The sequence below is a fragment of the Oncorhynchus tshawytscha genome, linkage group LG01, assembly GCF_018296145.1.
Source record: "Oncorhynchus tshawytscha isolate Ot180627B linkage group LG01, Otsh_v2.0, whole genome shotgun sequence".
Taxonomy (NCBI): Eukaryota; Metazoa; Chordata; class Actinopteri; order Salmoniformes; family Salmonidae; genus Oncorhynchus; species Oncorhynchus tshawytscha.
This window is the reverse complement of record NC_056429.1, coordinates 69,129,546-69,157,526: the sequence shown is the minus strand read 5'-3', so window position 1 is coordinate 69,157,526 and position 27,981 is coordinate 69,129,546. Positions and strand designations below refer to the sequence as shown.

Sequence of the window (27,981 nt, the reverse complement as noted above, 5' to 3'; positions counted from 1 at the left end):
AGCTGAAATAAATCATTCTCTACTATTATTCTGACATTTCACATTCTTAAAATAAAGTGGTGATCCTAACTGACCTAAGACAGGGAAATTTCTACTAGGATTACTAGGAATTGTGAAAAACTGAGATTTAAATGTATTTGGCCAAGGTGTATGTGAACTTCTGACTTCAACTGTAGCTAGCTAGGTGCCTGCACAGTTAAACCTTTTCCATCTGCATCCATTTTGCACGTTAACGTTACGACACGAAGGAGAGAATTCCCTTTCAGTCGTAACGTTATGGCTAAAGCTAGGCATGCACTACTCACACGGATCTTTACATCAGGGGAGCACTTATGCAAATTGTCTGCATAATCTTTCCATCCTGAAGTCTGTGACCACTGTTCTCACAATTTGACCTGTCAATCAAAATGATATAATAACACAAGGAATAAATACACAATGAGTAACAATAACTTGGCTATATAGGCCTACACTGGGTACTAGTAACCAAGTCTGTGTCCCGGTGTAAGGGGTAATTGAGATTAGATATGTAACTGTAGGTAGGGATAAAGTGACTAGGCAACAGGATGGAATTTTAAAAAACAGTAGCTGCAGCATATGTGATGAGACAAAAGAGGTATTGAAAAGGGGTCAATGCAAATATTACTGTTAGCTATATTTGGTTAACTATTTAAGTAACTATTTATCAGTTTTATGGATCGGGGGTTGAAGCTGTTCCGGATCCTGTTGGTTCCAGACTTGGTGCATCTGTACCATTTTCCATGCGACAGCATAGAGAACAGTCTATGACTTGGGTGGTTAGAGTCTTTGACAATTTTTTGGGCCTTCCTCTGACACTGCCTGGTATAGTTCATTGATGGCAGTTAGCTTGGCCCCAGTGACGTACTGGGCCATATGCACTACCCTCTGTAGCACCTTGTGGTTGGATGTCAAGCAGTTGCCATATTCTCAGCGGTGATGCAGCCAGTCAAGATGCTCTGTAGTGCAGCTGTATAATATCCTTTTGAGGATCTAAGGGCCCATGCCACATTTTTTTCAGCATTTTGAGTGGGCAAAGGTGTTTTTGTGCCTTCTTCACGACTGTGTTGGTGTGTGTGGACCATTTATAATTCCTTAGTGATGTGAACACAGAGGAACTTGAAGCTCTCGACCCGCTCCACTACTGCCCCGTGGTTGAGGGTGTGCTCGCTCGGCCCATCGTTTCCTGTAGTCCACAATCAACAGTTCCTTTGTTTGGCTGATGTTGAGGGAGAGGTTATTGGCCTGGTTTGTGGTGGTAAATAGACAGTAAAAAATATAGATCAACTCGCTTGGTAAATAGTATTGTCTGCAGCTTATCATGAGGGATTCTATCTCAGATAAGCAAAACCCCAAGACTTCCTTAAATTTAGAGATCACGCCCCAGCAGACACACACCTCCCCCTTAACCTTACCCGAAGCTGCTGTTCGGTCGAGACGAAGTATAGAAAAATCATCTACATGTGTGTTATCCATGTTCTTGTTCAACCATGACTCCGAGAAACATAGGATATTACAGGTCTTCAGGTCCCATTGAACGGAACTCGTCCAGTTCTCTAGTGGTTGTATGTTCGCCAATAGAAAGGAAGGTAGAAGCGGTTTATTTAGTTGCTGATGTAGTCTCGTCAGGCAGCCCGCTCGTTTGCCTCTCTTGTGCTATGTCTTCCTCTTTCAAGTACCGGGGATTAGGCCCTGGTCCAGAAGGAGCACTTCCAGAGATGCGGTCTCATTGAAGTAGAAATCTTCAACCAAATTGAAGTTAGTGATCGCTGTTGTGATGTCCAGAAGCTGGTCATATGAAATTATAGCGGAAATATGATGTAAAAATGACAATCAACTTTTTTTTAAAAACATACAAAATAGAAGAATTGGTCAGGAGCCCGTAATACTGCAGCTATCTACTGCAGCTTCATCTTCCATTGTTGCATCGTAGCACCCCCTCGCTGCACAAGATACGACCGGAAATTTCTGGTATGCCAGAGAAGTAATCGGGACCTAAGATTCTGATCAGCAGAGCGCAAGTCCCATAATTGCACGTTTTTCACTCGCTCACATTATGCGACCTACGACGTCTTGGTTGTAGCCTACGACGTTAGGATGTACCTGCAGTCCCCGGAATTTGTTGTGGATCCCAAACTGGCTCCTCCGTTGCGACGTCCCCTGAATGCCCATCTGCTAGCTGCGCCCCGCTAGCTGTCTAGAGCATATTCGACTGTTCGCTTAAGAGGCCCATCAGACAAATTCTTTGGCCACAATACCTATTCTGCCAATTGACCTGGATCCTCCAAAAGGTTCTGGGACACTAAAGTCCATGGAGAATAAGAGCACCTCCTCCCAGCTGCCCACTGCACTGAGGCTAGGAAACACCACAGATAAATCCCAGATAATTGATCATTTCAATAAGCATTTTCTACAGCTGGCCATGCTTTCTACCTGGCTACCCCTATCCTGGTCAACAGCCCTGCACCCCCCCCACAGCAACTTGACCATACCACCCTCATGTTCTGAAAGAGCTGCAAAATCTGGACCCCTACAAATCAGCCGGGCTAGATAATCTGGACACAAACTTTTTTAAATGATCAGCCTGAAATTGTTGCAACCCCTATTACTAGCCGGTTCAACCTTTCTTTCGTATCGTCTGAGATCCCCAAAGATTTGAAAGCTGCCACGGTCATCCCCCTCTTCAAAGGGGGAGACAATCTAGACTAGAGGTTGACCGATTGATCGGAATGGCCGATTTCAAGTTTTCATACAATCGGAAATCTGTATTTCAGGGGCAGAACGACAGATTTTTACCTTGTCAGCTCGGGATTAAATCTTGCAACCTTACAGTTCACTAGTCCAACGCTCTAACCACCTGATTACATTGCACTCCACGAGGACACTACCTGTTACGAGAATGTAGTAAGCCAAGGTAAGTTGCTTAGCTTGCATTAAACTTATCTTATAAAAAACAATGAATCAATCATAATCACTAGTTAACTCCACATGGTTGATGGTATTACTAGTTTATCTAGTGTGTCCTGCGTTGCATATAATCGATGCGGTGCGTATTGTTGCTCCAATGTGTACCTAACCATAAACATCAATGCTTTTCTTAAAATCAATACACAGAAGTATATATTTTTAAACCTGCATATTTAGCAAAAAGAAATACAGGTTAGCAGGCAACATTAACCAGGTGAAATTGTGTCACTTCTCTTGCGTTCATTGCACGCATAGTCTGTGTGTTTGCAACAGTTTGGGCCGGCCTAATTTGCCAGAATTTTACATAATTATGACATAACATTGAAAGTTGTGCAATGTAACAGGAATATTTTGACTTATGGATGCCACCCGTTAGATAAATTACGGAATTCACTGAAAGAATAAACGTCTTGTTTTCGAGATGATAGTTTCCGGATTAGACCATATTAATGACCTAAGGCTCGTATTTCTGTGTGTTACCATGTTATAACTAAGTGTGATTTGATAGAGCAGTCTGACTGAGCGATGGTAGGCACCAGCAGGCTTGTAAGCATTAATTCAAACAGCACTTTCGTGTGTTTGCCAGCAGCTGTTTATGACTTCAAGCCTATCAACTCCCGAGATTAGGCTCGTGTAACCGATGTGAAATGGCTAGCTAGTTAGCGGGGTGTGCGCTAATAGCGTTTTAAATGTCACTCACTCTGAGACTTGGAGTGGTTGTTCCCCTTGCTCTGCATGGGTAACGCTGCTTCGAGGGTGGTGAGGAAGGAAGGCGGAAGGCATCGTGAGGAAGGCGCAGCAGCGCCTCTTCAACCTCAGGAGGCTGAAGAAATTCAGCTTGTCACCAAAAGCACTCACAAACTTCTACAGATGCACAATCGAGAGCATCCTGGCGGGCTGTATCACCGCCTGGTATGGCAACTGCACCGCCCTCAACCGTAAGGCTCTCCAGAGGGTAGTGAGGTCTGCACAACGCATCACCGGGGGCAAACTACCTGCCCTCCAGGACACCTACACCACCCGATGCTACAGGAAGGCCATAAAGATCATCAAGGACATCAACCACCCGAGCCACTGCCTGTTCACCCCGCTGTCATCCAGAAGGCGAGGTCAGTACAGGTGCATCAAAGCTGGGACCGAGAGACTGAAAAACAGCTTCTATCTCAAGGCCATCAGACTGTTAAACAGCCACCACTAACATTGAGTGGCTACTGCCAACACACTGTCAATGACACTGACTCCACTCCAGCCACTTTAATCATGGGAATTGATGGGAAATGATGTAAATATATCACTAGCCACTTTAAACAATGCTACCTTATATAATGTTACTTACCCTACATTGTTAATCTCATATGCATACGTTGATACTGTACTCTATATCATCGACTGCATCCTTATGTAATACATGTATCACTAGCCACTTTAACTATGCCACTTGGTTTACATACTTATCTCATATGTATATACTGTACTCGATATCATATACTGTAACTTGCCTATGCTGCTCTGTACCATCACTCATTCATTCATATATCCTTATGTACATATTCTTTATCCCCTTACACTGTGTATAAGACAGTAGTTTTTTTGGAATTGTTAGATTACTTGTACTTGGAACTAGAAGCACAAGCATTTCGCTACACTCGCATTAACATCTGCTAACCATGTGTATGTGACAAATAAAATTTGATTTGATTTGATTTGGCTGTTGTCGTTGTGTTCCTGGTTTGAGCCCAGGTAGGAGCGAGGAAAGGGACAGTAGCTATACTGTTACACTGGCAATAATAAAGTGCCTATATTATGAAAAACCATAATCGGTCGACCTCTACTCTCGACCCAAACTGCTACAGACCTATATCTATCCTACCCTGCCTTTCTAAGGTCTTCGAAATCCAAGTTAACAAACAGATCATCGACCATTTCAAATCCCAACGTACCTTCTCCCCTATGCAATCTGGTTTCTGAGCTGGTCATGGGTGCACCTCAGCAACGCTCAAGGTCCTAAACGATATCATAACTGCCATCGATAAGAGGCAATACTGTGCAGCTGTATTCATCAACCTGGCCAAGGCTTTCGACTCTGTCAATCACCACATTCTTATCGGCAGACTCAACAGCCTTGGTTTCTCAAATGATTGCCTCGCCTGGTTCACCAACTACTTTGCAGACAGAGTTCAGTGTGTCAAATCGGAGGGCCTGTTGTCTGGACCTCTGGCAGTCTCTATGGGGGTGCCACAGGGTTCAATTTTCGGGCCGACTCTTTTCTCTGTATACATCAATGATGTCGCTCTTGCTGCAGGTGACTCTCTGATCCACCTCTATGCAGACGACACCATTCTGTATACTTCTGGCCCTTCTTTGGACACTATGGTAACTAACCTCCAGATGAGCTTCAATGCCATACAACACTCCTGCCGTGGCATCCAATTGCTCTTAAATGCAAGTAAAACTAAATGCATGCTCTTCAACCGATCGCTGCCTACACCTGCCCGCCCGCCCAGCATCACTACTCTTGGACTGTTCTGACTTAGAATATGTGGACAACTACAAATACCTAGGTGTCTGGTTAGACTGTAACCTCTCGTTCCAGACTCACATTAAGCATCTCCAATCCAAAATTAAATCTAGAATCAGCTTCCTATTTCACAACAAAGCATCCTTCACTTATGCTGCCAAACATACCCTCGTAAACTGACTATCCTACCGATCCTTGACTTCGGCAATGTCATTTAAAAAATAGCCTCCAATACTCTACTCAGCAAATTGGATGCAGTCTATCACAGTGCCATCCGTTTTGTCACCAATTCCCCATATACTACCCACCATTGTGACCTGTATGCTCTCGTTGGCTGGTCCTCGCTTCATATTCGTCGCCAAACTCAGTGGCTCGAGGTCATCTATAAGTCTTTGCTAGGTAAAGCCCCGTCTTATCTCAGCTCACTGGTCACCATAGCAACACCCACCCGTAGCACACGCTCCACAGGTATATTTCACTGGTCACCTCAAGTCAATTCCTCCTTTGGCCGCCTTTCTTTCCAGTTCTCTGCTGCCAATGACCCGAACGAACTGCTAAAATCACTGAAGCTGGAGACTCATATCTCCCTTACTAACTTTAAGCACCAGCTGTCAGAACAGCTGAAAGGTCACTGCACCTGTACATAGCCCATCTGTAATTAGCCTATCCAACTACCTCATCCCCATACTGTTATCTATTTTATTTATTTTGCTCCTTTGCACTCCATTATCTCTACTTGTACACTCATCTTCTGCACATCTATCACTCCAGTGTTTAATTGCTATATTGTAATTATTTCACCACTATGGCCTATTTATTGCCTTACCTCCGTTATCCTACCTCATTTGCACACACTGTATAGACTTTTTTTTTTGTATTATTGACTGTATGTTTGTTTATTCCATGTGTAACTCTGTGTTTGTTGCACTGCTTTGCTTTATCTTGGCCAGGTCGCAGTTGTAAATTAGTACTTGTTCTCAACTTGCCTACCTGGTTAAATAAAGGTGAAATAAATAAATACAAATCATGGCAAAATCGCAGTTAAAAATTGTCTAATGTATGGCCAGTTTAAACCAGACCAACCAGATTATTGGTGACATTTTGAAAAACATGCATAGTCAGACATTAAACTTCACTTTGTGTACAGTCCACATCAGTCATCTGTTGTTTTTCATTTTTCACAACCAAATACTTTCTTTGCAGATATCCCAATCCACAGAAAAAAGCAAGAAACTGACACGTATTTGCTGGTAAGTTTTCCTTATTCAAAACACCAGTTGGTAGGGTCTAAAGCAGGGATGTCGAACTCATTTTGCCACATTTGTTCTTTAACGAGGTCCGGAGGGCCTTACTGAAAAAAATGTGAGAGAGAAAATTCCTCCATCCATTGTTTTTGCCATTTCTGATGCTCCCTGACTTTATAGTATTCATTTAGGTGATTTATTAGTGAGCTGGACTCTGTCAAGAACGTTTCCACACATTTTATTTTTTATTTGGTTTCAGTCATAAAGTATATTGAGTATGTCCCCCCCCTCCACCCAAATGCCATATGTTTGACACCCCTGGTCTAAAGCAGAATTTTGTTTTACAGGCAGCCTACTGTAGCGAAATATGAAGGATAAACACTAGATGGTGGTGCTTCTCTCTGAGTCCTTAATCTCACATCCTTCCATGTGACTGTGTGTTTGTGTGGTACCCACAGGGCACTATACACCCATTCCGGAAGACGCACAGATCCTTCTTTGGGAAACTCTCTCAAGAATTCCGCTTGGTGACTTCAGACAGACGGGTAAGGAATTAGTAAGGGGTGTGTGCATGCGTGTACATTAACATGCCACAGAGACAACTGTCCCACAGTGCTCTTTGTTTTGGAATTCCCCATCCCTGTATAATGACCCTTACTTTATTATTGCATTATTCTGGTAAGCTGTTTAGACATCTCATTTCATAGGCAAGCACCCTAACACCATGTTAATCGTTCAAACGTTTTTAGTTGGTGGCAGCAGCCCATTATTTGGAAACTCAAAATAGATGGCCTACTCTAGATATCTAGATCGCTAACTCTAAAAATAACACCTACTGCTTGTAGCAATGTATGAATCTAACAGTAAATGTAATGTCCTAAAAAAAACTTTGCATCGGTAGTAGTGCCGAGGAATGTCTAGCTGGGAAAATCAAAAGCAGGTTAGCTCAGTATTTAGAAACTGATGAATTGACACATTGACCAAAATCGAACATGTTGCAAATATTAGTTTAGTTTATTCACAAATAATAAGGCTTGTGTCGACATGCCCAGACATGCATGCAATAAGCAAGCTAGCTAGCTAAGTAGATAGCTATGTGAAATGTTAGCAAAGTTGATAACTAAACCTTTCATCTGTGGTGTTAGCTAGCTAGCTAACGTTACCTGGTTATCAACATGCACCATTTTCTTCCTGATCATGATTAAAAAAACAAATGCTATACTGAACAAAAATATAAACCCAAAATGCAACAATCTCAACGATTTTACTGAGTTACATGGGTGGGCCTGGGAGGGCATAGACCCACCCGATGGGGAACCAGGGCCAGCCAATCAGAATGACTTTTTTCCAACAAAAGGGCTTTATTACATATAGAAATGCTCCTCAGTTTCATCAGCTGTACGGGTGGCTGGTCTCCGATGATCCCACAGGTAAAGAAGCCAGATGTGGAGGTCCTGGGCAGGCATGGTTTCACTGAGATTTTCAACCTGTCCCTAACCGAGTCTGTAATACCAACATGTTTCAAGCAGATCAGCACAGTCCCTGTGCCCAAGAACACAAAGGTAACCTGCCTTAATGACTACCGACCCGTATCACTCACGTCTGGAGTCATGAAGTGCTTTGAAAGGCTGGTCATGGCTCACATCAACACCATTATCCCAGAAACCCTAGACCCACTCCAATTTGTATAGCGCCCCAACAGATCCACAGATGAAGCAATCTCTATTGCACTCCACACTGCCCTTTCCCACCTGGACAAAAGGAACACCTATGTGAGAATGCTATTCGTTGACTACAGCTCAGCGTTCAACACCGTAGTGCCCACAAAGCTCATCACTTAGCTAAGGACCCTGGGACTAACCACCTCACTCTGCAACTGGATCGTGGACTTCCTGACGAGTCGCCCCAAGTGGTGAGGGTAGGGAACAACACATCTACCATGCTGATCATCAATGCGGGTGGCCCTCTGCGTACTCAGTCCCCTCCTGTACTCCCTGTTTACCCATGACTGCATGGCAAGCCCGACTCCAACACCATCACTAAGTCTGCCAACAACTCAACAGTGATCACTGACAACGACGAAACAGCCTATAGGGAGGAGGTCAGTGACCTGGCAGTGTGGTCAAGACAAAGTAGATGATTGTGGACTACAGGAAAAGGAGGGCCGAGCACGCTCCCATTCTCATCGGTGGGGCTGTAGTGGAGCAGGTTGAGAGCCTCAAGTTCCTTGGTGTCCACATCCCCAACGAACTGTCATGGTCCAAACACACCAAGACAGTTGCGAAGAGGTTACGACAATGCCTATTCTCTCTCAGGAGAAAAGATTTGGCATGTGTCCTCAGATCCTCAAGAAGGTCTATAGCTGCACCATCGAGAGCATCCTGACTAGAGGTTGACCGATTTAATCGGAATGGCCAATTAATTAGGGCCGATTTCAAGTTTTCATAACAACCGGAAATCTGTGTTTTTGGACACCGATTTTGCCTATTATTATTTAATACCTTTAGAGTTAATTATTTTTTACACCTTTTATTTAATCTTTATTTAACTAGGCAAGTCAGTTAAGAACACATTCTTATTTTCAATGAAGGCCTAGGAATGGTGGGTTAACTGCCTCGTTCAGGGGCAGAACGACAGATTTGTACCTTGTCAGCTCGGGGGATCCAATCTTGCAAACTTAGTTAACTAGTCCAACGCTCTAACCACCTGCCTTTCGTTGCACTCCACGAGGAGACTGCCTGTTACGCGAATGCAGTAAGCCAAGGTAAATTGCTAGCTAGCATTAAACATATCTTATAAAAAACAATCAATCAAAGATAATCACTAGTTAACTACACATGGTTGATGATATTACTAGTTTATCTAGGGTGTCCTGCGTTGCATATAATCTGACTGAGCATACAAATATCTGACTGAGCGGTGGTAGGCAGCAGCAGGCTCGTAAGCATTCATTCAAACAGTACTTTCGTGCGTTTTGCCAGCAGCTCGTCATTGTGCGTCAAGCATTGCGCTGTTTATGACTTCAAGCCTATCAACTCCCGAGACTAGGCTGGTGTAACCGAAGTGAAATGGCTAGCTAGTTAGCGGGGTGCTCGCTAATAGCGTTTCAAACATCACTCGCTCTGAGACTTGGAGTAGTTGTTACCCTTGCTCTGCATGGGTAACGCTGCTTCGAGGGTGGCTGTTGTCGATGTTTTCCTGGTTCGAGCCCAGGTAGGGGCGAGGAGAGGGACGGAAGCTATACTGTTACACTGGCAATACTAAAGTGCCGATAAGAACATCCAATAGTCAAAGGTTAATGAAATACAAATGGTATAGAGAGAAATAGTCCTATAAAAACTACAACCTAAAACTTCTTACCTGGGAATATTGAAGACTCATGTTAAAAGGAACCACCAGCTTTCATATGTTCTCATGTTCTGAGCAAGGAACTTAAACGTTAGCTTTCTTACATGGCACATATTGCACTTTAACTTTCTTCTCCAACACTTTGTTTTTGCATTATTTAAACCAAATTGAACATGTTTCATTATTTATTTGAGGCTAAATTGATTTTATTGGTGTATTATATTAAGTTAAAATAAGTGTTCATTCAGTATTGTTGTAATTGTCATTATTACAAATACATTAATAAAAATCTGCCGATTTAATCGGCATCGGCTTCTTTGGTCCTCCAATAATCGGTATCTGTATTGGTGTTGAAAAATCATAATTGGTCGACCTCTAATCCTGACTGGTTGCAGCACCGCCTTGTATGGCAACTGCTCGGCCTCCGACTGCAAGGCACTACAGAGGGTAGTGCGTACGGTCCAGTACATCACTGAGGCCAAGCTTCCTGCCATCCAGGAGCTCTATACCAGGCCGTGTCAGAGGAAGGCCCTAAAAATTGTCAAAGACTCCAGCCACCCTATTCATAGACTGTTCTCTCTGCTACCGCACGGAAAGCGGTACCAGAGTGCCAAGTCTAGGTCCAAAAGGCTTCTTAACAGCTTCTACCCCCAAGCCATAAGACTCCTGAACTTCTAACCAAATGGCTACCCGGACTATTTGCGTTTTTACGCTGCTGCTACTCTCTGTTTATTATCTATGCATAGTCACTTTACCTCTACCTACATATACATATTACCTCAACTAACCTGTCCCTGCACATTGACTCTGTACTGGTACCCCCCCCCCCGTATATAGCTTCGCTACTGTTATTTTATTATTGCTCTTTAATTATTTGTTATTTTTCTATTTTTTTAAATGGTTTTATTTTGATTTATTCACTTGTTTACTTCAGTTTATTTAGTTAATACTTTCATAACACCTATTTTTTTTCTTGAAACTGCATTGTTGGTTAAGGGCTTGTAAGTAAGCATTTCACTAAGGTTCACCTACACCTGTTCGGCGTTTGTGACAAATACAACTTGATTTGATTTGTGGAGACTGCTCTCCCTAGAAGCCGTATGGAAGAGACTGGGTTAGAGTCTATAGAACCAGAGAGACTGATCGGGGTAGAGTCAACGGAGTTCACTTCACATGCATGGAGAGGAGACTAAGTTTCCCAAAAAGAACGTTCCTTTGGCGGAGAAAGTGGAGAGTGGTGTCTTTCTTCATAAGGGTGTGATTATTTAGGTTAGGCTTACTGTGGCTTGACACTGGGTGTCTGCTCCATCCATGCACTAGGTAGTGGGAGTCTTCCAGACAGATGCTGCTGTTGACCTGGCAGTAAAACTCTTCTCTCCTTCTGTGCTGCTGAGTAGCCCTATATTTGTCTGGATTAAAGCTGATGATGAAGTACATGACGTAGGCATATTATCTACAGATGCTATATCAGCGACAGTATTCTGTTACTCAGGGAGGCTGATGTTCCTGAAGGTGTTTGCGAGTGTCACTCCAATGTAAGATCTAACCTAGATATGTGATGTCTAAAGAACAACCCTCAGGAAAAAGATGTGCCGACATGTTTACTTGCAATATCTCCTTCACCCAGAGGGTGGCAGTGACATCTCGTTGTTTCCTGCTTTCCCAGAAAGTGTGTGTGTGTGTGTGGGGGGGGATTGTATGTGTTGGGCAGCATGCTGTTGCTCTGTTTGCACACTGACACAGGCAAAGCGATCTACAGGGCCCTGAAGCTGCAACAGGCCCACACACACACACTTCAGCTCCCATCTCTATCCCTGGCTCCAGCTGTCACAAGACGCCCTAGTCCTGTCATAACACGGTGCACTGCAGTAATTGTAGATTTCACAGCACTCCAAGGACAGCCACTGACTCCAACACAAAGTGACAGTCAAAGATGTGGTGGATAGCCTTGAGTTTGTACCGTCCTCACATTTTTGCTTTCCATTTTGTACGTGGTTTGTCTGCAACAAAGCATTCCCTGAATTGGCAAATTAACAATACAATATTATTAGATTAGCCTAACTGACAGATAGGTTAGGCAATGCCATAACAAATCATCCACCTGCATTAGCTATTAATACACCACTCCAAGCAATCCTATAGATCTAAATGAATTCATTGGTTTAGAAAGCTCTGGTTAATGTTCTGTTTGTGTTTTAGTCATGGAGAATCCTGGTGTTCGGGATGCTGAATGTTCTTTGTACTGGCTGCCTGCTGATGTGGTGCAGCTCCACCAACAGTATGGGTGAGTACTCATCTACATGACACAGTGTTCCACACAGCCAGCCAGGCAGAGTTAGCCTAGAGGTTAGAGGGCCCAATGAGTAAACAAGGACATCTATGGACTACAGCTTTGGATACTACGTAGTAGAGTACATCAGTGAGAACACTATGTACTGACATTGTTCTGATACTGTGCTCAGACATAATTCTGTTCTCCCTTAAGTTCTTCACCAAGGGCACTTGCAGTTCCCACCATTATAGTGATTATTCTCCAGCTTCCTAGATCCACTCATGATGTCACGTATCCAGAGGGGGAGAGATCTCATATTATAGAGTCCTGCTGACCCATAGGAATAGTAATTAATCTACTATGTTCTGACCTCCCACCCCCACGCAGATTAGATCTCTGCTGGTGTCGCAGTGTTATTGTGATGGTGTGTTCAGGGCTCTAAAGTGCGACCATTTTGGCCGCATATGCTCCTAAATATTTTGCTCTGCGGCTATTAATTTGGGAGGACCAGTGTGCCTAAAAAGAAAATCATCCAGATGTAATGATGCAGAAAACAGGATCCCTCATTCAAGTTAAGTAAAAAAATAAAATAAAAAATAGAGCAGCAATGAAGTAAGTAGCGAGGCTATATACAGGGGGTACCGGTACAATGTGCTGGGGCACAGGTTAGTCGTGGTAAATGAGGTAATATGTCCCCCTTAGGTAGAGTTAAAGTGACTATGCATAGATGATAACCATAAAGTAGCAGCAGCGTAAAAGGGGGGGGGGGCATAGTCTGGGTAGCCATTTGATTAGCTGTTCAGGAATCTTATGGCTAGGGGGTAGAAGCTGTTAAGAAGCCTTTTGGACCTAGACTTGGCGCTCCAGTACACTTGCCGTGCGATAGCAGAGAGAACAGTCTATGACTAGGGTGGCTGGAGTATTTGACAATTGTTAGGGCCTTCCTCTGACATTGCCTGGTATAGAGGTCCTGGATGGCAGGAAGCTTGGCCCCAGTGATGTACTGGGCTGTACGCACTACCTTCTGTAGTTCCTTGCGGTCGGAGGCTGTTGCCATACCAGGCAGTGATGCAACCTTGCATGCATGCATCTTCTCGATAGTGCAGCTATATAACCTTTTGAGGATCTGAGGTTACATCATTTTTCATGTGTTGGTTTCATGAGCTGAATGAAAGATTCCAGCACAAAAAGATTATTTCTCTAAAATGTTAAGCACAAATGTGTTTACGTCCCTGTTGGTGAGCTTTTATCTTTTGCCAAGATAATCCATCCATATGACAAGTGTGGCATATCAAGAAGCTGATTAAACAGCATGATCATTACACAGGTGCACCTTGTGCTGGGGACAAAAGGCCACTTCTCAGGGAAGCTCATCTGTGTGCTCGTCGTCCTCACCAGGGTCTTGACCTGACTGCTGTGCAACATCGCAACCGACTTCAGTGGGCAAATGCTCACCTTCGATGGCTACTGGCACGCTTTAGAAGTGTGCTCTTCACAGATGAAACGCATTTTCAACTGTACCGGGCAGATGTGTGGGCTAGCGGTTTGCTGATGTCAGCGTTGTGATCAGAGTTCTCCATGGTGGAGGTGGGGATATGGAATTGGCAGGCATAAGCTACGGACAAAGAACACAATTGCTTTTTTCTTTGGCAATTTGAATGCACAGAGATACCATGACAAGATCCTGAGGCCCATTGTCGTGCCATTCATCCGCCGCCATCACCTCATGTTTCAGCATGCTCATGCACGACCCCATGTCGCAAGGATCTGTACACAATTCCTGGAAGCTGAACATTTTCTAGCTCTTCCATGCCCTGCATACTTACCAGACATGTTACCCGATGAGCATGTTAGCGATGCTCTGGATCGACGTGTATGACAGCGTGTTCCAGTTCCCGCCAATATCCAGCAACTTCGCACAACCATTGAAGAGGAGTGGGACAACATTCCACAGGCCACAATCAACAGCCTGATCAACTCTATGCGAATGAGATGTCGCACTGCATGAGGCAAATGGTGGTCACACCAGATACTGACTGGTTTTCTGATCCACACCTAGGATTGTTGCGGTGACCATATTACCGCCACACCGGCCATCACAAGTCATGGAGGCAGTCAAATTCCACATGACCATTTAGTCACGGTAATTAGGCGTCTCCAATCTCTGATGCTGCTGATGGTCATTAGTAGTCTACCAAACTTGCTAACTGCCTGGTACTCAGCACTCTATTGTCCCTCTAATCACTCTGACATCAATGCAAATGAATAGAAAATCTAATCAAACAAACACTTCATGAGAGCTCATGTTGCACAAAATTTCTATAGGCTATCCAATTGCCGCTAATATAAAGAGGATTCCATTGGGTTTCTATAGGCTAGGCCTACAATATTAATAAGCACATTGATTATATTTACAACAGGAGTATAGCCTACCTTGCTGGCATGAAAACAAATCCCCGGGAAAATCGTCCTCAATTCGCTATTTAAGTGCATAGATGACATGTATTTTTTTCAGGTGCATGATAATGGTTCATTCTAAACAAATGTCACACATATATTATTTAGTATATGTAAAGACTATATTAAATTAAGAATAGTCTGATGGGTGCCAATTTTACTCTGTCACTTGTGAATGATGCCCAGCATAAAAAACGCTGCCTTTCTTTTGGCAACTTGTTCAACTCATAGTTGCACACCTCATGTAGCTTAGGCCTATATGTTTTAATAAGGTTTGTGTAACTTCTTAAATTAAAGCACATTAATCCGCTTTACAAGGGGTGTAGAGTCTAACTGGCATGTATAAGCAGCACGTGAGTTTGAAGTTTGGGGAAGATAATTTTCACTATTAAAAATGTACCATTATAATAAAAACATTACATGCATAATTGCATTTGTGGTCACTTTTGATAATGATGTTTTCTGCTAATGGAACATTCTTGCTTATAACCTACTACCATGTGCGCATTTCTGTGCTTATGTGAAGAAATAACCTCATAGTTAATCAACATTTTAAGCTACATGTTCTGTTGCGTCAGCCACATTGCATAAAAACTTTTTTTTTTTATGCTGATGGTTGTAGTAATTTGGGATCTAGCGCATCCCACAACTTTCCCAGACTGTTTGGATTATTTATTTCTCACACAGAATAGAATCGGTTGAGTGGGAGAAGCTTCGGATTGCGCAGCACACTCAGGGAGAAGGGCACAACGCAGCACTCCGGCCTCAAAAGGCATGTATTTTTTTAGGGTGCATTATTGCCACAAAGGGGATGCGGCTGTGAAGTTCAAGTAATTATCAAGTGCTGGTCAAATTGTGAATGACAGACTATTGGAGTGTGTACGGCCTGCGCAAAAAAACTAAGCAGAAATCATGCCTTTTCAAGCAACTTTTTTCAAATCATCATTAGTCTCACCATGTAGCCTTACAATGTATTAAAAATCTAAACATATAGCCCAACGTTTGTAGAACAACTAAAGTCACATTAATAACTCTAAATTAAGTATGTAGGAGTACCTATTTCTTTGTAAACCGCTCAACAAAGAATAGGTGCATGTGTGGACTCCCTCAAATTGTTTTGAGAAAATATGTATTTTTTTATTCAGCTTTGTTCAATTGTATTCTTCATACTATAAAATAATGCAATGGAATTCTAAGCAAATCTTGTCTGCTAAATGAACTAGTGTAGCCCACAGCTATTTGGCATAGCCACATCAGGACCTAACATAAGGACAACTCAGAATATGCCATTCATTTTCTTCATATCATGTTTCTTTAGACCTGTCTAAAATAAATTATGGATTTATTGTGAAGGTGTAGGCTGTATTATATGGATTTATTAGACTTTTTAAAATGGCCTTTAGGTTACAGTATATGTGGAAGCCAGGAGATGCTAAATGTGTTTGTTTATTGACGGTCAATTACCGTGAGACTGACAGTTATATGCTTGACAATCACCGACCGACAACATTTTGTGACCTCCACAGCCCTATCCCCACCCCTACCTTTAAAAAAAAAATCTATGACCAACATATGCATATTTGTAAGCCCAGTCATGTGAAATCCATAGATTAGGGCCTAATTCATTTATTTCAATTGACAGATTTTCCTTTTATGACCTGTAACTCAGTAAAATCTTTAAAATTGTTGCATTTTTATTTTTGTTCAGTGTAGCTTTCTTCCACATCTCAAGATGTTTTCCAGTCATTGCATAAAGACCCTGATGTGGCGCTCTGCGCGTTTGGTTTCTGGTTCATTAGATTCCCTTCCCCTCCTGTCCTCTCTTTCCATCCCTCCCACTTCATAGTAAACAATGCCACCATTACAGCAAAGCTACACTACCTCAGCTGCTGCTACAAAGGAGATGTACGATTGTCATACTTGTGCTGTACTGCCTCTGGTGCCTTGGGTGGACTTTAATTATTCCAGGAGAGTGTAATAATCATGACCTGAGGGATGGTGTGATTACGAGAATCTCTAATTGCGTTTTATACGATAATGCACCAAGGCCATGCAGCAGTGAACCACAGAATGCGGTGTTTGCATAATCGGGCCATCATTTATCCTATCAGCGGCCATATAGTCACAGGGAGAGGAAGAGCGAGGAAGGGCTGTTAGCCTGGTCTGAGAACAAGTCTGAAGTCCCCATCAGCAGCACTGAGCTTCATCACTGTGACTGGTCTTAGCTGTGAATGTAGCTGCTTGGTTGTGAGACAGCGGCTTACTGAAGAGATCTCCTGTTGTAAACTTGAGCAGGATCTGTGCTTCCATTACAAATTCCTTGCAGATTGGCTAGAATCAATGTTCACTCCACAGAGTTTGATGCAAACCCGAGGGTGACGAGGCCTTCACTGATCTGTAAAGTTAAAGCTCAGGGTTTGTCGTTAAGCGAGATAATGATTAACTAAGATAAAATTATCTCATTTTTCCAATTCAGTGACACCCTCTCTGACTTTTAGGTATACTTAAAGTACATTTCATAAAGCGGTTGTTCACAACGTTACTTGGAAGAGAACACATAATTAACAGTGACATTGCAGGCTATTGCTTGGCTTACCATGTATGGTGAATAGAATACATCTAGGTCCTGCAATAAACTAGTGCCCTCTCCAGCTGCCTCACATTACAGAAACAGGAGATAGGGCAGGAGCCTATGTGCTGTTCTGGCTCGGGTGAGGCTACTTACTTATTTAGAACACATTTTTTGTATATCGAGTGTCTGGATGAATCGAGAACACCATAAATTGAAAAGGTGGCCTATCCCTTTAAGATCCCATTACCAAGAAGTCTTGAAAATTCGAAAGGAAGACATTGCACTGCAACCAATTTTCAGTTTGTTTCTCATCTGAAAAAAAGAGCGCTTGATCTCTTAGGAGGCTACTTTTGCTGATATATGTACATTATCCTCAGCAGCTAGCCTAATAGCTATGAAAAATAGTGGGAAGATATTAGCTTGTAATTTACTGAATTGTTACCAATTCTGGAAGAATGATATATGCTTTTTTCTGAGACTTTTATAAGGTAGCTACCGGAAATATTTGTACATGTTTTGACCCGACGAAGATCTTCTGGATCAAAACGAGATTAAATGGGGAAAATATTTGCCATCAAACAGTGTGTAGGCCTTTGTTCTTTTCATGTATGTACCATTAGCCCAGCACCTAAGTTTCTTGATGGATGTGCATATTACCACAACCATTTCTTCAGCTGAAAATGTTCCCATTCGATAGCAAAGTATTAGATTAGATTTTTCTTTGTCTGATTTTCACAGAAATCTGCTTAACATACAAGGAAATCCACTGTGATATGATGAAAGACATGGCATAGGCCCGACATAGCATCAAGCATACACAACAATAATGACCGCTTAAAGTGGAACTGACAGCATTTTAGCAACATGAAATCTTATATGAATGTGTTCATATATACCCCCAGGAAGAATATGGCATTCAAGCGAGCACTTAGATATAGTCATTTTCACGTTTTCATAAATTCTTAGAATGTTTGGGAATTACGTATACTAAGGCATTTTGTTTAAATTCTATGACAATATAGAGTGGTAAAGGGGCCGTGCATTTGCACAAATAATAGACACTGCAGGAAATAAAACCTAATAAAAACATCTGTCTTGTCCAGGACCGGAGTCTACGCAGACCAGTGCGCTATAGTCAATCAGAGCTACAATAGGCCTTTATGCAACTATGCCACACGGGCCTACCATCATTCACTTTGAACTGGACTGTGTGTTTACAGGCAGTTGCAACAGTGTGACTTTAAATCATAAGAACGCATTTGCAAACAGCCACAAAATAAACCTGAATGAATTTCTGCAAATACAGTTTGTCGTAAGTTTACATACACTTATGTTGGAGTCATTAAAACTAGTTTTTCAACCACCACCAATTTCTTGTTATCAATCTATAGTTCACCATTTAATAAATTCACCATTTATTGTAGCACAATTCCAGTTGGTCAGACGTTGACTGTGCCTTTAAACAGCTTGGAAAATTCCAGAGAATTATGTCATGGCTTTTGATAGACTAATTGACATCATTTGAGTCAATTGGATGTGTACCTGTGGATGTATTTCAAGGCCTACCTTCAAACTCAGTGCCTCTTTGCTTGACATCATGGGAAAATCAAAAGATATCAGCCAAGACCTCAGAAAATAAATTGTAGAACTCCACAGGTCTGGTTCATTCTTGGGAGCAATTTCCAAATGCCTGAAGGTACCACATTCATCTGTACAAACAATAGTTCACAAGTATAAACATCATGGGACCACGCAGCCGTCATACCGCTCAGGAAGGAGACGTGTTCTGTCTCCTAGAGATGAACGTACGTTGGTGCGAAAAGTGCAAAAAAAACTCTGTTACACCAGCTCTGTCAGGAGGAATGGGCCAAAATTCACCCAACTTATTGTGGGAAGCTTGTGGAAGGCACCCTGTTTGACCCAATTTAAAGGCAATTCTACCAAATACTAATTGAGTGTATGTAAACTTCTGACCCACTGGGAATGTGATGAAAGAAATAAAAGCTGAAATAAATAATTATCTCTGCTGTTATTCTCTTCAAATAAAGTGGTGATCCTAACTGACCTAAAACAGGGAATTTTTACTTGGATTAAATGTCAGGAATTGTAAAAAACTGAGCGTAAATGTATTTGTATAAGGTGTATGTAAACTTCCGACTTCAACTGTATGTAAGTACCACAGGAGTCCTCTTACATTTGGGAACATTACGTTCCTGTTGATCAAACAACCATGAAAAGGTAGGCTATCTCTCCCTCAGTTATGCACATCAACAATATCAACAACTAATGCTTGCCACAGCAAGATGAGCAAAAATCTAACAAAGGAACATTTAGATAACCCCTCAAACTTTTTGAGTTTGTTAAATGTCAAAATTGCACTGATAAACGATGGGGAATTGTAGCTTATTTGTCCTTCTGCAGCTTGCCTGCCAATGCATGCTTGTCCCAACCAAGCACGCAAGCTATCTGGCTAATTTTGGCTAGCTAGCTACTTCCAGAAACAAATGAGAGAATACCTCACTGACCATTTTACTCACCCTGACAGATCTGGTTAGGCTGTTTACATGTTATCGAGAGTGTTCATGACTAACTTTCTTTTTCTGCCTACGTTTACTGACAACTGTCAGATTGAGCTGGTATCAAATCAAATGTATTTGTCACATACACATGGTTAGCAGATGTTAATGTGAGTGTAGCGAAATGCTTGTGCTTCTAGTTCCGACAATGCAGTAATAACCAACAAGTAATCTAGCTAACAATTCCAAAACTACTACCTTATAGACACAAGTGTAAGGGGATAAAGAATATGTACATAAAGATATATGAATGAGTGATGGTACAGAGCGGCATAGGCAAGATACAGTAGATGGTATCGAGTGCAGTATATACATATGAGATGAGTATGTAAACAAAGTGGCATAGTTAGTGGCTAGTGATACATTTGTTACATAAGGATGCAGTAGATGATATAGAGTACAGTATATATGTATACATATGAGATGAATAATGTAGGGTATGTAAACATTATATTAGGTAGCATTGTTTAAAGTGGCTAGTGATATATTTTACATTTCCCATCAATTCCCATTATTAAAGTGGCTGGAGTTGAGTCAGTGTGTTGGAAGCAGCCACTCAATGTTAGTGGTGGCTGTTTAACAGTCTGATGGCCTTGAGATAGAAGCTGTTTTTCAGTCTCTCGGTCCCAGCTTTGATGCACCTGTACTGACCTCGCCTTCTGGATGATAGTGGGGTGAACAGGCAGTGGCTCGGGTGGTTGTTGTCCTTGATGATCTTTATGGCCTTCCTGTGACATCGGGTGGTGTTGGTGTCCTGGAGGGCAGGTACTTTGCCCCCGGTGATGCGTTGTGCAGACCTCACTACCCTCTGGAGAGCCTTACAGTTGTGGGCGGAGCAGTTGGCGTACCAGGCGGTGATACAGCCCGCCAGGATGCTCTCGATTGTGCATCTGTAGAAGTTTGAGTGCTTTTGGTGACAAGCCGAATTTCTTCAGCCTCCTGAGGTTGAAGAGGCGCTGCTGCGCCTTCTTCACGATGCTGTCTGTGTGGGTGGACCAATTCAGTTTGTCTGTGATGTGTACGCCGAGGAACTTAAAACTTACTACCCTCTCCACTACTGTTCCATCGATGTGGATAGGGGGGTGTTCCCTCTGCTGTTTCCTGAAGTCCACAATCATCTCCTTAGTTTTGAAGACGTTGAGTGTTAGGTTATTTTCCTGACATCACACTCCGAGGGCTCTCACCTCCTCCCTGTAGGCCGTCTCGTCATTGTTGGTAATCAAGCCTACCACTGTTGTGTCGTCCGCAAACTTGATGATTGAGTTGGAGGCGTGCGTGGCCACGCAGTCATGGGTGAACAGGGAGTACAGGAGAGGGCTCAGAACGCACCCTTGTGGGGCCCCAGTGTTGAGGATCAGCGGGGTGGAGATGTTGTTGCCTACACTCACCACCTGGGGGCAGCCCGTCAGGAAGTCCAGTACCCAGTTGCACAGGGCGGGGTCGAGACCCAGGGTCTCGAGCTTGATGACGAGGTTGGAGGGTACTATGGTGTTAAATGCCGAGCTGTAGTCGATGAACAGCATTCTCACATAGGTATTCCTCTTGTCCAGATGGGTTAGGGCAGTGTGCAGTGTGGTTGAGATTGCATCGTCTGTGGACCTATTTGGGCGGTAAGCAAATTGGAGTGGGTCTAGGGTGTCAGGTAGGGTGGAGGTGATATGGTCCTTGACTAGTCTCTCAAAGCACTTCATGATGACGGAAGTGAGTGCTACGGGGCGGTAGTCGTTTAGCTCAGTTACCTTAGCTTTCTTGGGAACAGGAACAATGGTGGCCATCTTGAAGCATGTGGGAACAGCAGACTGGGATAGGGATTGATTGAATATGTCCGTAAACACACCAGCCAGCTGGTCTGCGCATGCCCTGAGGGCGCGGCTGGGGATGCCGTCTGGGCCTGCAGCCTTGCGAGGGTTAACATGTTTAAATATTTTCCTCGCGTCGGCTGCAGTGAAGGAGAGTCCGCATGTTTTGGTTGCGGGCCGTGTCAGTGGCACTGTATTGTCCTCAAAGCGGGCAAAAAAGTTATTTAGTCTGCCTGGGAGCAAGACATCCTGGTCCGCGACGGGGCTGGTTTTCTTTTTGTAATCCGTGATTGACTGTAGACCCTGCCACATACCTCTTGTGTCTGAGCCATTGAATTGAGATTCTACTTTGTCTCTATACTGACGCTTAGCTTGTTTGATTGCCTTGCGGAGGGAATAGCTACACTGTTTGTATTCGGTCATGTTTCCGGTCACCTTGCCCTGATTAAAAGCAGTGGTTCGCGCTTTCTGTTTCACGTGAATGCTGCCATCAATCCACGGTTTCTGGTTTGGTCAATCCACGGTTTCTGGTTTGGTTTTGCGCTTGCGTCAATTCATTAGTTATTCTGTGCTCTGGAACACAGACGAGTGTGCTCTGAAATTGGGGTAGATAGCCAGAGTGAATTTGCAAACGAAAGAGATGCTAACTGGATAACAGTTGTTCAACTTCTTGCTAGATACCCAAATTACCCCTGCCTTTGTAGCTTTGAATAGCCACCGATAAGAAACAATATGAGGGGGGAAAAGTCACTTAATCACTCCTCCCATGACATGACGTTCTCCTAGCAGCTTGCTATCTAGCTAACGTTAGGCTCCGTGTTTTTAGCTTGCTACATAAATAGATACGCTAGCCACGTTATGACTGACTGGTGATCATTGCCCTTGGTAGTTTGATTGTATTGACATTCCAAGTCATTGAAAGTGAAACCGTACATCCCGAATGGAGGCAACAAACAATGTACCAGGCCAACTGTGATTTACAACCTGATAGTAATATTTTTGGGACTATCAAGGAATATATTGGTGAATTATATTAATCATGCATCAAACTGCATCCGTCTTTTCTGCCAACAATGCCTTTGTGTATGTCATGGAATGTTGAGTCAAATATTTATTTTTGAGGCAGTTTTCAGCAGACTTGTTAACCTGGCTTTTGCCTGTACTGTGACACTGTTGTACCAAGCAGTAATGCACTCTGGATAGTGGAGAAGAATCAAATCGAATGTATTTATATAGCCCTTCGTACATCAGCTGATATCTCAAAGTGCTGTACAGAAACCGAGCCTAAAACCCCAAACAGCAAGCAATGCAGGTGTAGAAGCACGGTGGCTAGGAAAAACTCCCTAGAAAGGCCAAAACCTAGAAAGAAACCTAGAGAGGAACCAGGCTATGTGGGGTGGCCAGTCCTCTTCTGGCTGTGCCGGGTAGAGATTATAACAGAACATGGCCAAGATGTTCAAATGTTCATAAATGACCAGCATGGTCCAATAATATTAAGACAGAACAGTTGAAATTGGAGCAGCAGCACGGCCAGGTGGACTGGGGACAGCAAGGAGTCATCATGTCAGGTAGTCCTGAGGCATGGTCCTAGGGCTCAGGTCCTCCGAGAGAGAGAAAGAGAGAATTAAATTCACACAGGACACCGAATAGGACAGGAGAAATACTCCAGATATAACAAACTGACCCTAGCCCCCCGACACAAACTACTGCAGCATAAATACTGGAGGCTGAGACAGGAGGGGTCAGGAGACACTGTGTCCCCATCCGAGGACACCCCCGGACAGGGCCAAACAGGAAGGATATAACCCCACCCACTTTGCCAAAGCACAGCCCCCACACCACTAGAGGGATATCTTCAACCACCAACTTACCATCCTGAGACAAGGCCGAGTATAGCCCACAAAGATCTCCGCCACGGCACAACCCAAGGGGGCGCCAACCCAGACAGGAAGACCACATCAGTGACTCAACCCACTCAAGTGACGCACCCCTCCCAGGGACGGTATGAAAGAGCCCCCAGTAAGCCAGTGACTCAGCCCCTGTAACAGGGTTAGAGGCAGAGAATCCCAGTGGAAAGAGGGGAACCGGCCAGGCAGAGACAGCAAGGGCGGTTCGTTGCTCCAGAGCCTTTCTGTTCACCTTCCCACTCCTGGGCCAGACTACACTCAATCATATGACCCACTGAAGAGATGAGTCTTCAGTAAAGACTTAAAGGTTGAGACCGAGTTTGCGTCTCTTACATGGGTAGGCAGACCATTCCATAAAAATGGAGCTCTATAGGAGAAAGCCCTGCCTCCAGCTGTTTGCTTAGAAATTCTAGGGACAATTAGGAGACCTGTGTCAGGACCAAATCAGAGAGATAGGTAGGAGCAAGCCCATGTAATGCTTTGTAGGTTAGCAGTAAAACCTTGAAATCAGCCCTTGCCTTGACAGGAAGCCAGTGTAGGGAGGCTAGCACTGGAGTAATATGATCACATTTTTTGGTCTAGTCAGGATTCTAGCAGCTGTATTTAGCACTAACTGAAGTTTATTTAGTGCTTTAGCCGGAAAGTAGAGCATTGCAGTAGTCTAACCTAGAAGTGACAAAAGCATGGATTAATTTTTCTGCATCATTTTTGGACAGAACGTTTCTGATTTTTGCAATGTTACGTAGATGGAAAAATGCTGTCCTTGAAATGGTCTTGATATGTTCTTAACAAGAGAGATCAGGGTCCAGAGTAACGCCGAGGTCCTTCACAGTTTTATTTGAGACGACTGTACAACCGTTAAGATTAATTGTCAGATTCAACAGAAGATCTCTCTTGTTTCTAGGGACCTAGAACAAGCATCTCTGTTTTGTCTGAGTTTAAAAGTAGAAAGTATGCAGCCATCCACTTCCTTATGTCTGAAACACACGCTTCTAACGAGGGCAATTTTGGGGCTTCACCATGTTTCATTGAAATGTACAGCTGTGTGTCATCCGCATAGCAGTGAAAGTTAACATTATGTTTTCGAATGACATCCCCAAGAGGTAAAATATATAGTGAAAACAATAGTGGTCCTAAAACGGAACCTTGAGGAACACCGAAATTTACAGTTGATTTGTCAGAGGACAAACCATTCAGAGACAAACTGGGACAATACACGGACAAGTTTAGAAGTTCTGAGCCTACCCCGAAAGACCTCAGCCTGCAAATAAAGTACTTGCATTGTTGCACCTTAGCACACAGTCCACATGGACTCTCCATCTCAGGTCATGGTCAACATGTACTCCCAGATATTTATACGAGTCGACCTGCTGGATCTGTTCACTGTGAATTATGACTTGGTTCCGGTCAGCCACTGATGTGGGGTCAAAGATGACGACCTGTGTTTCTTTTTTAAAATTCAGGACCAGAGAATTTGTGTCACACCAGGCTGTTTACACTGTCTAGGTACAGAGGGAGGTTGCTGTTGTCACCCATTAAGGCCAGCAGGACGGTGTCATCTGAGAACTTAGTTATGTGATGCTTGGTATTTTGACTTGTGCAATCGTTGGTGTTCAGAATGAAGAGGACGGGTGAGCTCACACAACCTTGCGGGCCCCCGCAGCTGGTGACCACAGGAGGGGGAGAGAGTGTTGTTTACCTTGACCAACTGAGTTCCGTCACTGAGAAATTAGTGATAGAAGTGAATGAAGTGTGGGTTAATATCCAGTTCTTTCATTTTGGTTAGGAGAAGGTGTGGTTGTATGGTGTTAAAGGCAGATTAATCTATAAAGAGTGCTGTGGTGTAGGTTTTTGGTTGGTCATGGTGTTTCTGGATCAGGTGTGAGGGTGGTCACTGCCTCCTCTGTACTGCACCCGTTTCTATAGGCAAACTGGTAGGTGTCCACATTCCTATCCACAGAGAGTTTTAGGTACTGAACCACTATTCTCTCTGGAGATTTGATGAGCACTGAGGTCAGGGCCACTGGTCAGTAGTCATTATGCTCCATGGGGCATGGCTTTTTTGGGATGGGGATGATGTGAGATGTTTTCCAGGTCTGTGTGTGTGTGTGTGAGTCAAGGGATAACTGGAAGATGGATTGCCAGACTGGGCCAAGCTCCTCAGCGGTCTTGAGGAGGAATGGGCTCACATTATCTGGCCCTGAGGCCTTCCTTGGGTTCAGCTGTTTAAAAACCTCTGTCACCTGCTCTGTGGTAATTATGATTTCCACTGTGTCAGAGGTAGGGACAGTCTGTAGGACTACAAAGTAGGCATTTGTGTGATTTTTGGATGTCGCCATGCAGCGCACGGCAAGTATCCGATAATGGTACCTTAAAAGGTGGTGTTGGGACGTTTCCAGAGGGGAATCTAAATTGTATTTTCTTGATTCTTTGCGTCCTCTGCTCACCTCTTCCTCAAAACGCATTTTGTGCGTGTGTGCGTGTGTGTGTGTGCGTGTAACTTATCCTAAAGTGGTGAGCTGTTCCGTGGCCTTTCAGAATAAAACATATGAGTCTACAGGATGCTGTTTGGTGTTGTCAGCTGGTCCAGATCATATTTTGCACCGGTAGACTAGATAAAGTTTCAAGCTGTTGAAAAATGCTTTAATTTGATATGCACATTCCTCTTTTGTCAACACTACTTTTAGCTGGATCAATACTCGCTGGGGAAAGTGGGTTGTGTAGGTCATTACAGACAAACACAAACTGACTGCACAAAGTTGTTGTTTTCAAGGCCAATGATCCTCTAGGTTTATTCCCTTCTTATACTGTGTTTGTTTACTATGCCAATTATTATGCTAAATTGATACAGGGGATTATACTGGATGATTATAGAGGGTTACTTTTAAGCATTTTTAATGCTCCTTTGTGATTTCTGGAAATTCAGGACTTTTCTGCGTTGATGGTGTTATGGATCATGGACACACACACACACACACACACACACACACACACACACAGAGGTTAGTTGATCAGTGTGAGTGTTTTCTTGTTATAGGTTATGTTTGTTTTTGTGTTAGTTGGTGCATCTGATGTCTTTCTGCTCCTTTATATCAGACAGCATCCTGTCAGAAGCACTAGTCTCTGGGACTGTGTGTTCCCGCCGTAACCGTATTTCTACAGCTGGAGGAAGCCAAGCGAAAGGAGGTCAAGTGCCTGTTCTGCAGGCTTATAAACACCCCTCCTCCTCCTCCCTTATCCTCCCCATCTCCATCCTTCCTCCTGCTCAGGGAGCGAGAGAGCTGAATGAAAGGGTTTACCCTGTCGGACAACCCCCCTAGTCTGAGCTGCTGGCCCAGTGTGGCTCTCGGGAGACTGGCATGGTGGCAACCTCTATGCAGATGCCCCCCCCAAAAAGTATGTGGGTAAGAGAGTGTGACTGACAGTGATGGAAAAAGAGAATGTGTGTGTGGGACTTGAGACTGAGCTTGTCCTCGTTAGGCTCTTGCAGCATGTGTGTACACAACTGTCCTTGAGTTTGTTTGTTTGTTTGTCAGTGTGTGTTTGTTTGACAGTGTGTGTTTGTTTGTTTGTACATGTGCGGCTGTGTATAAGTGTGTGTGTGTGTGTGTTTTCGGTGAAGGGAGAGTTGGTTAGTCCCCAGGCCCCTCCTGTTCTTCCACGTTAGAGCACAGCTGGTGAAGCCATTGAGTCCCACAGGGCTATGAGTAAAGGGAACAGTCCTACATTCAGATTCACTGTCTGTTCCAAATGATTCTCAGCTTTGCCTATAATGAACTCACTTACTTTATTCCCCAAACGACCACATCAGGAAGATCACATCTGCTTTACTTAGAATCTGTCTAAGTAAAGCACGCCGTGATTTAAAGGTAATCGGTCCATGGGGTTAGCTTTTTTCATAGACATGTAGCTAATAGGCTAGAACTAGGTGATGTCGACACTACAGTCGTGGCCAAAAGTTTTGAGAATGACACAAATATTAATTTCCACAAAGTTTGCTGCTTCATTGTCTTTAGATATTTTTGTCAGATGTTACTATGGAATACTGAAGTATAATTACAAGCATTTCATAAGTGTCAAAGGCTTTTATTGACAATTATATGAAGTTGATGCAAAGAGTCAATATTTGCAGTGTTGACCCTTCTTTTTCAAGACCTCTGCAATCCGCCCTGGCATGCTGTCAATTAACTTCTGGGCCACATCCTGACTGATGGCAGCCCATTCTTGCATAATCAATGCTTGGAGTTTGTCAGAATCTGTGGGTTTTTGTTTGTCCATCCGCCTCTTGAGGATTGACCACAAG

General features: G+C 43.4%; 1 protein-coding gene across 1 annotated transcript in view; it reads left to right on the top strand.

The window, feature by feature from the left end:
* LOC112255582 (zinc transporter 6) overlaps positions 1–27,981 on the top strand; it is an 87,056-nt gene that overhangs the window by 2,122 nt on the left and 56,953 nt on the right. Inside the window, exons 2-4 of the mRNA XM_024428525.2 lie at positions 6,707–6,753; positions 7,206–7,292; positions 12,295–12,379. Of these exons, the coding sequence (XP_024284293.1) occupies positions 6,707–6,753; positions 7,206–7,292; positions 12,295–12,379 (219 nt within the window). The remainder of the gene's footprint in view (positions 1–6,706; positions 6,754–7,205; positions 7,293–12,294; positions 12,380–27,981) is intronic.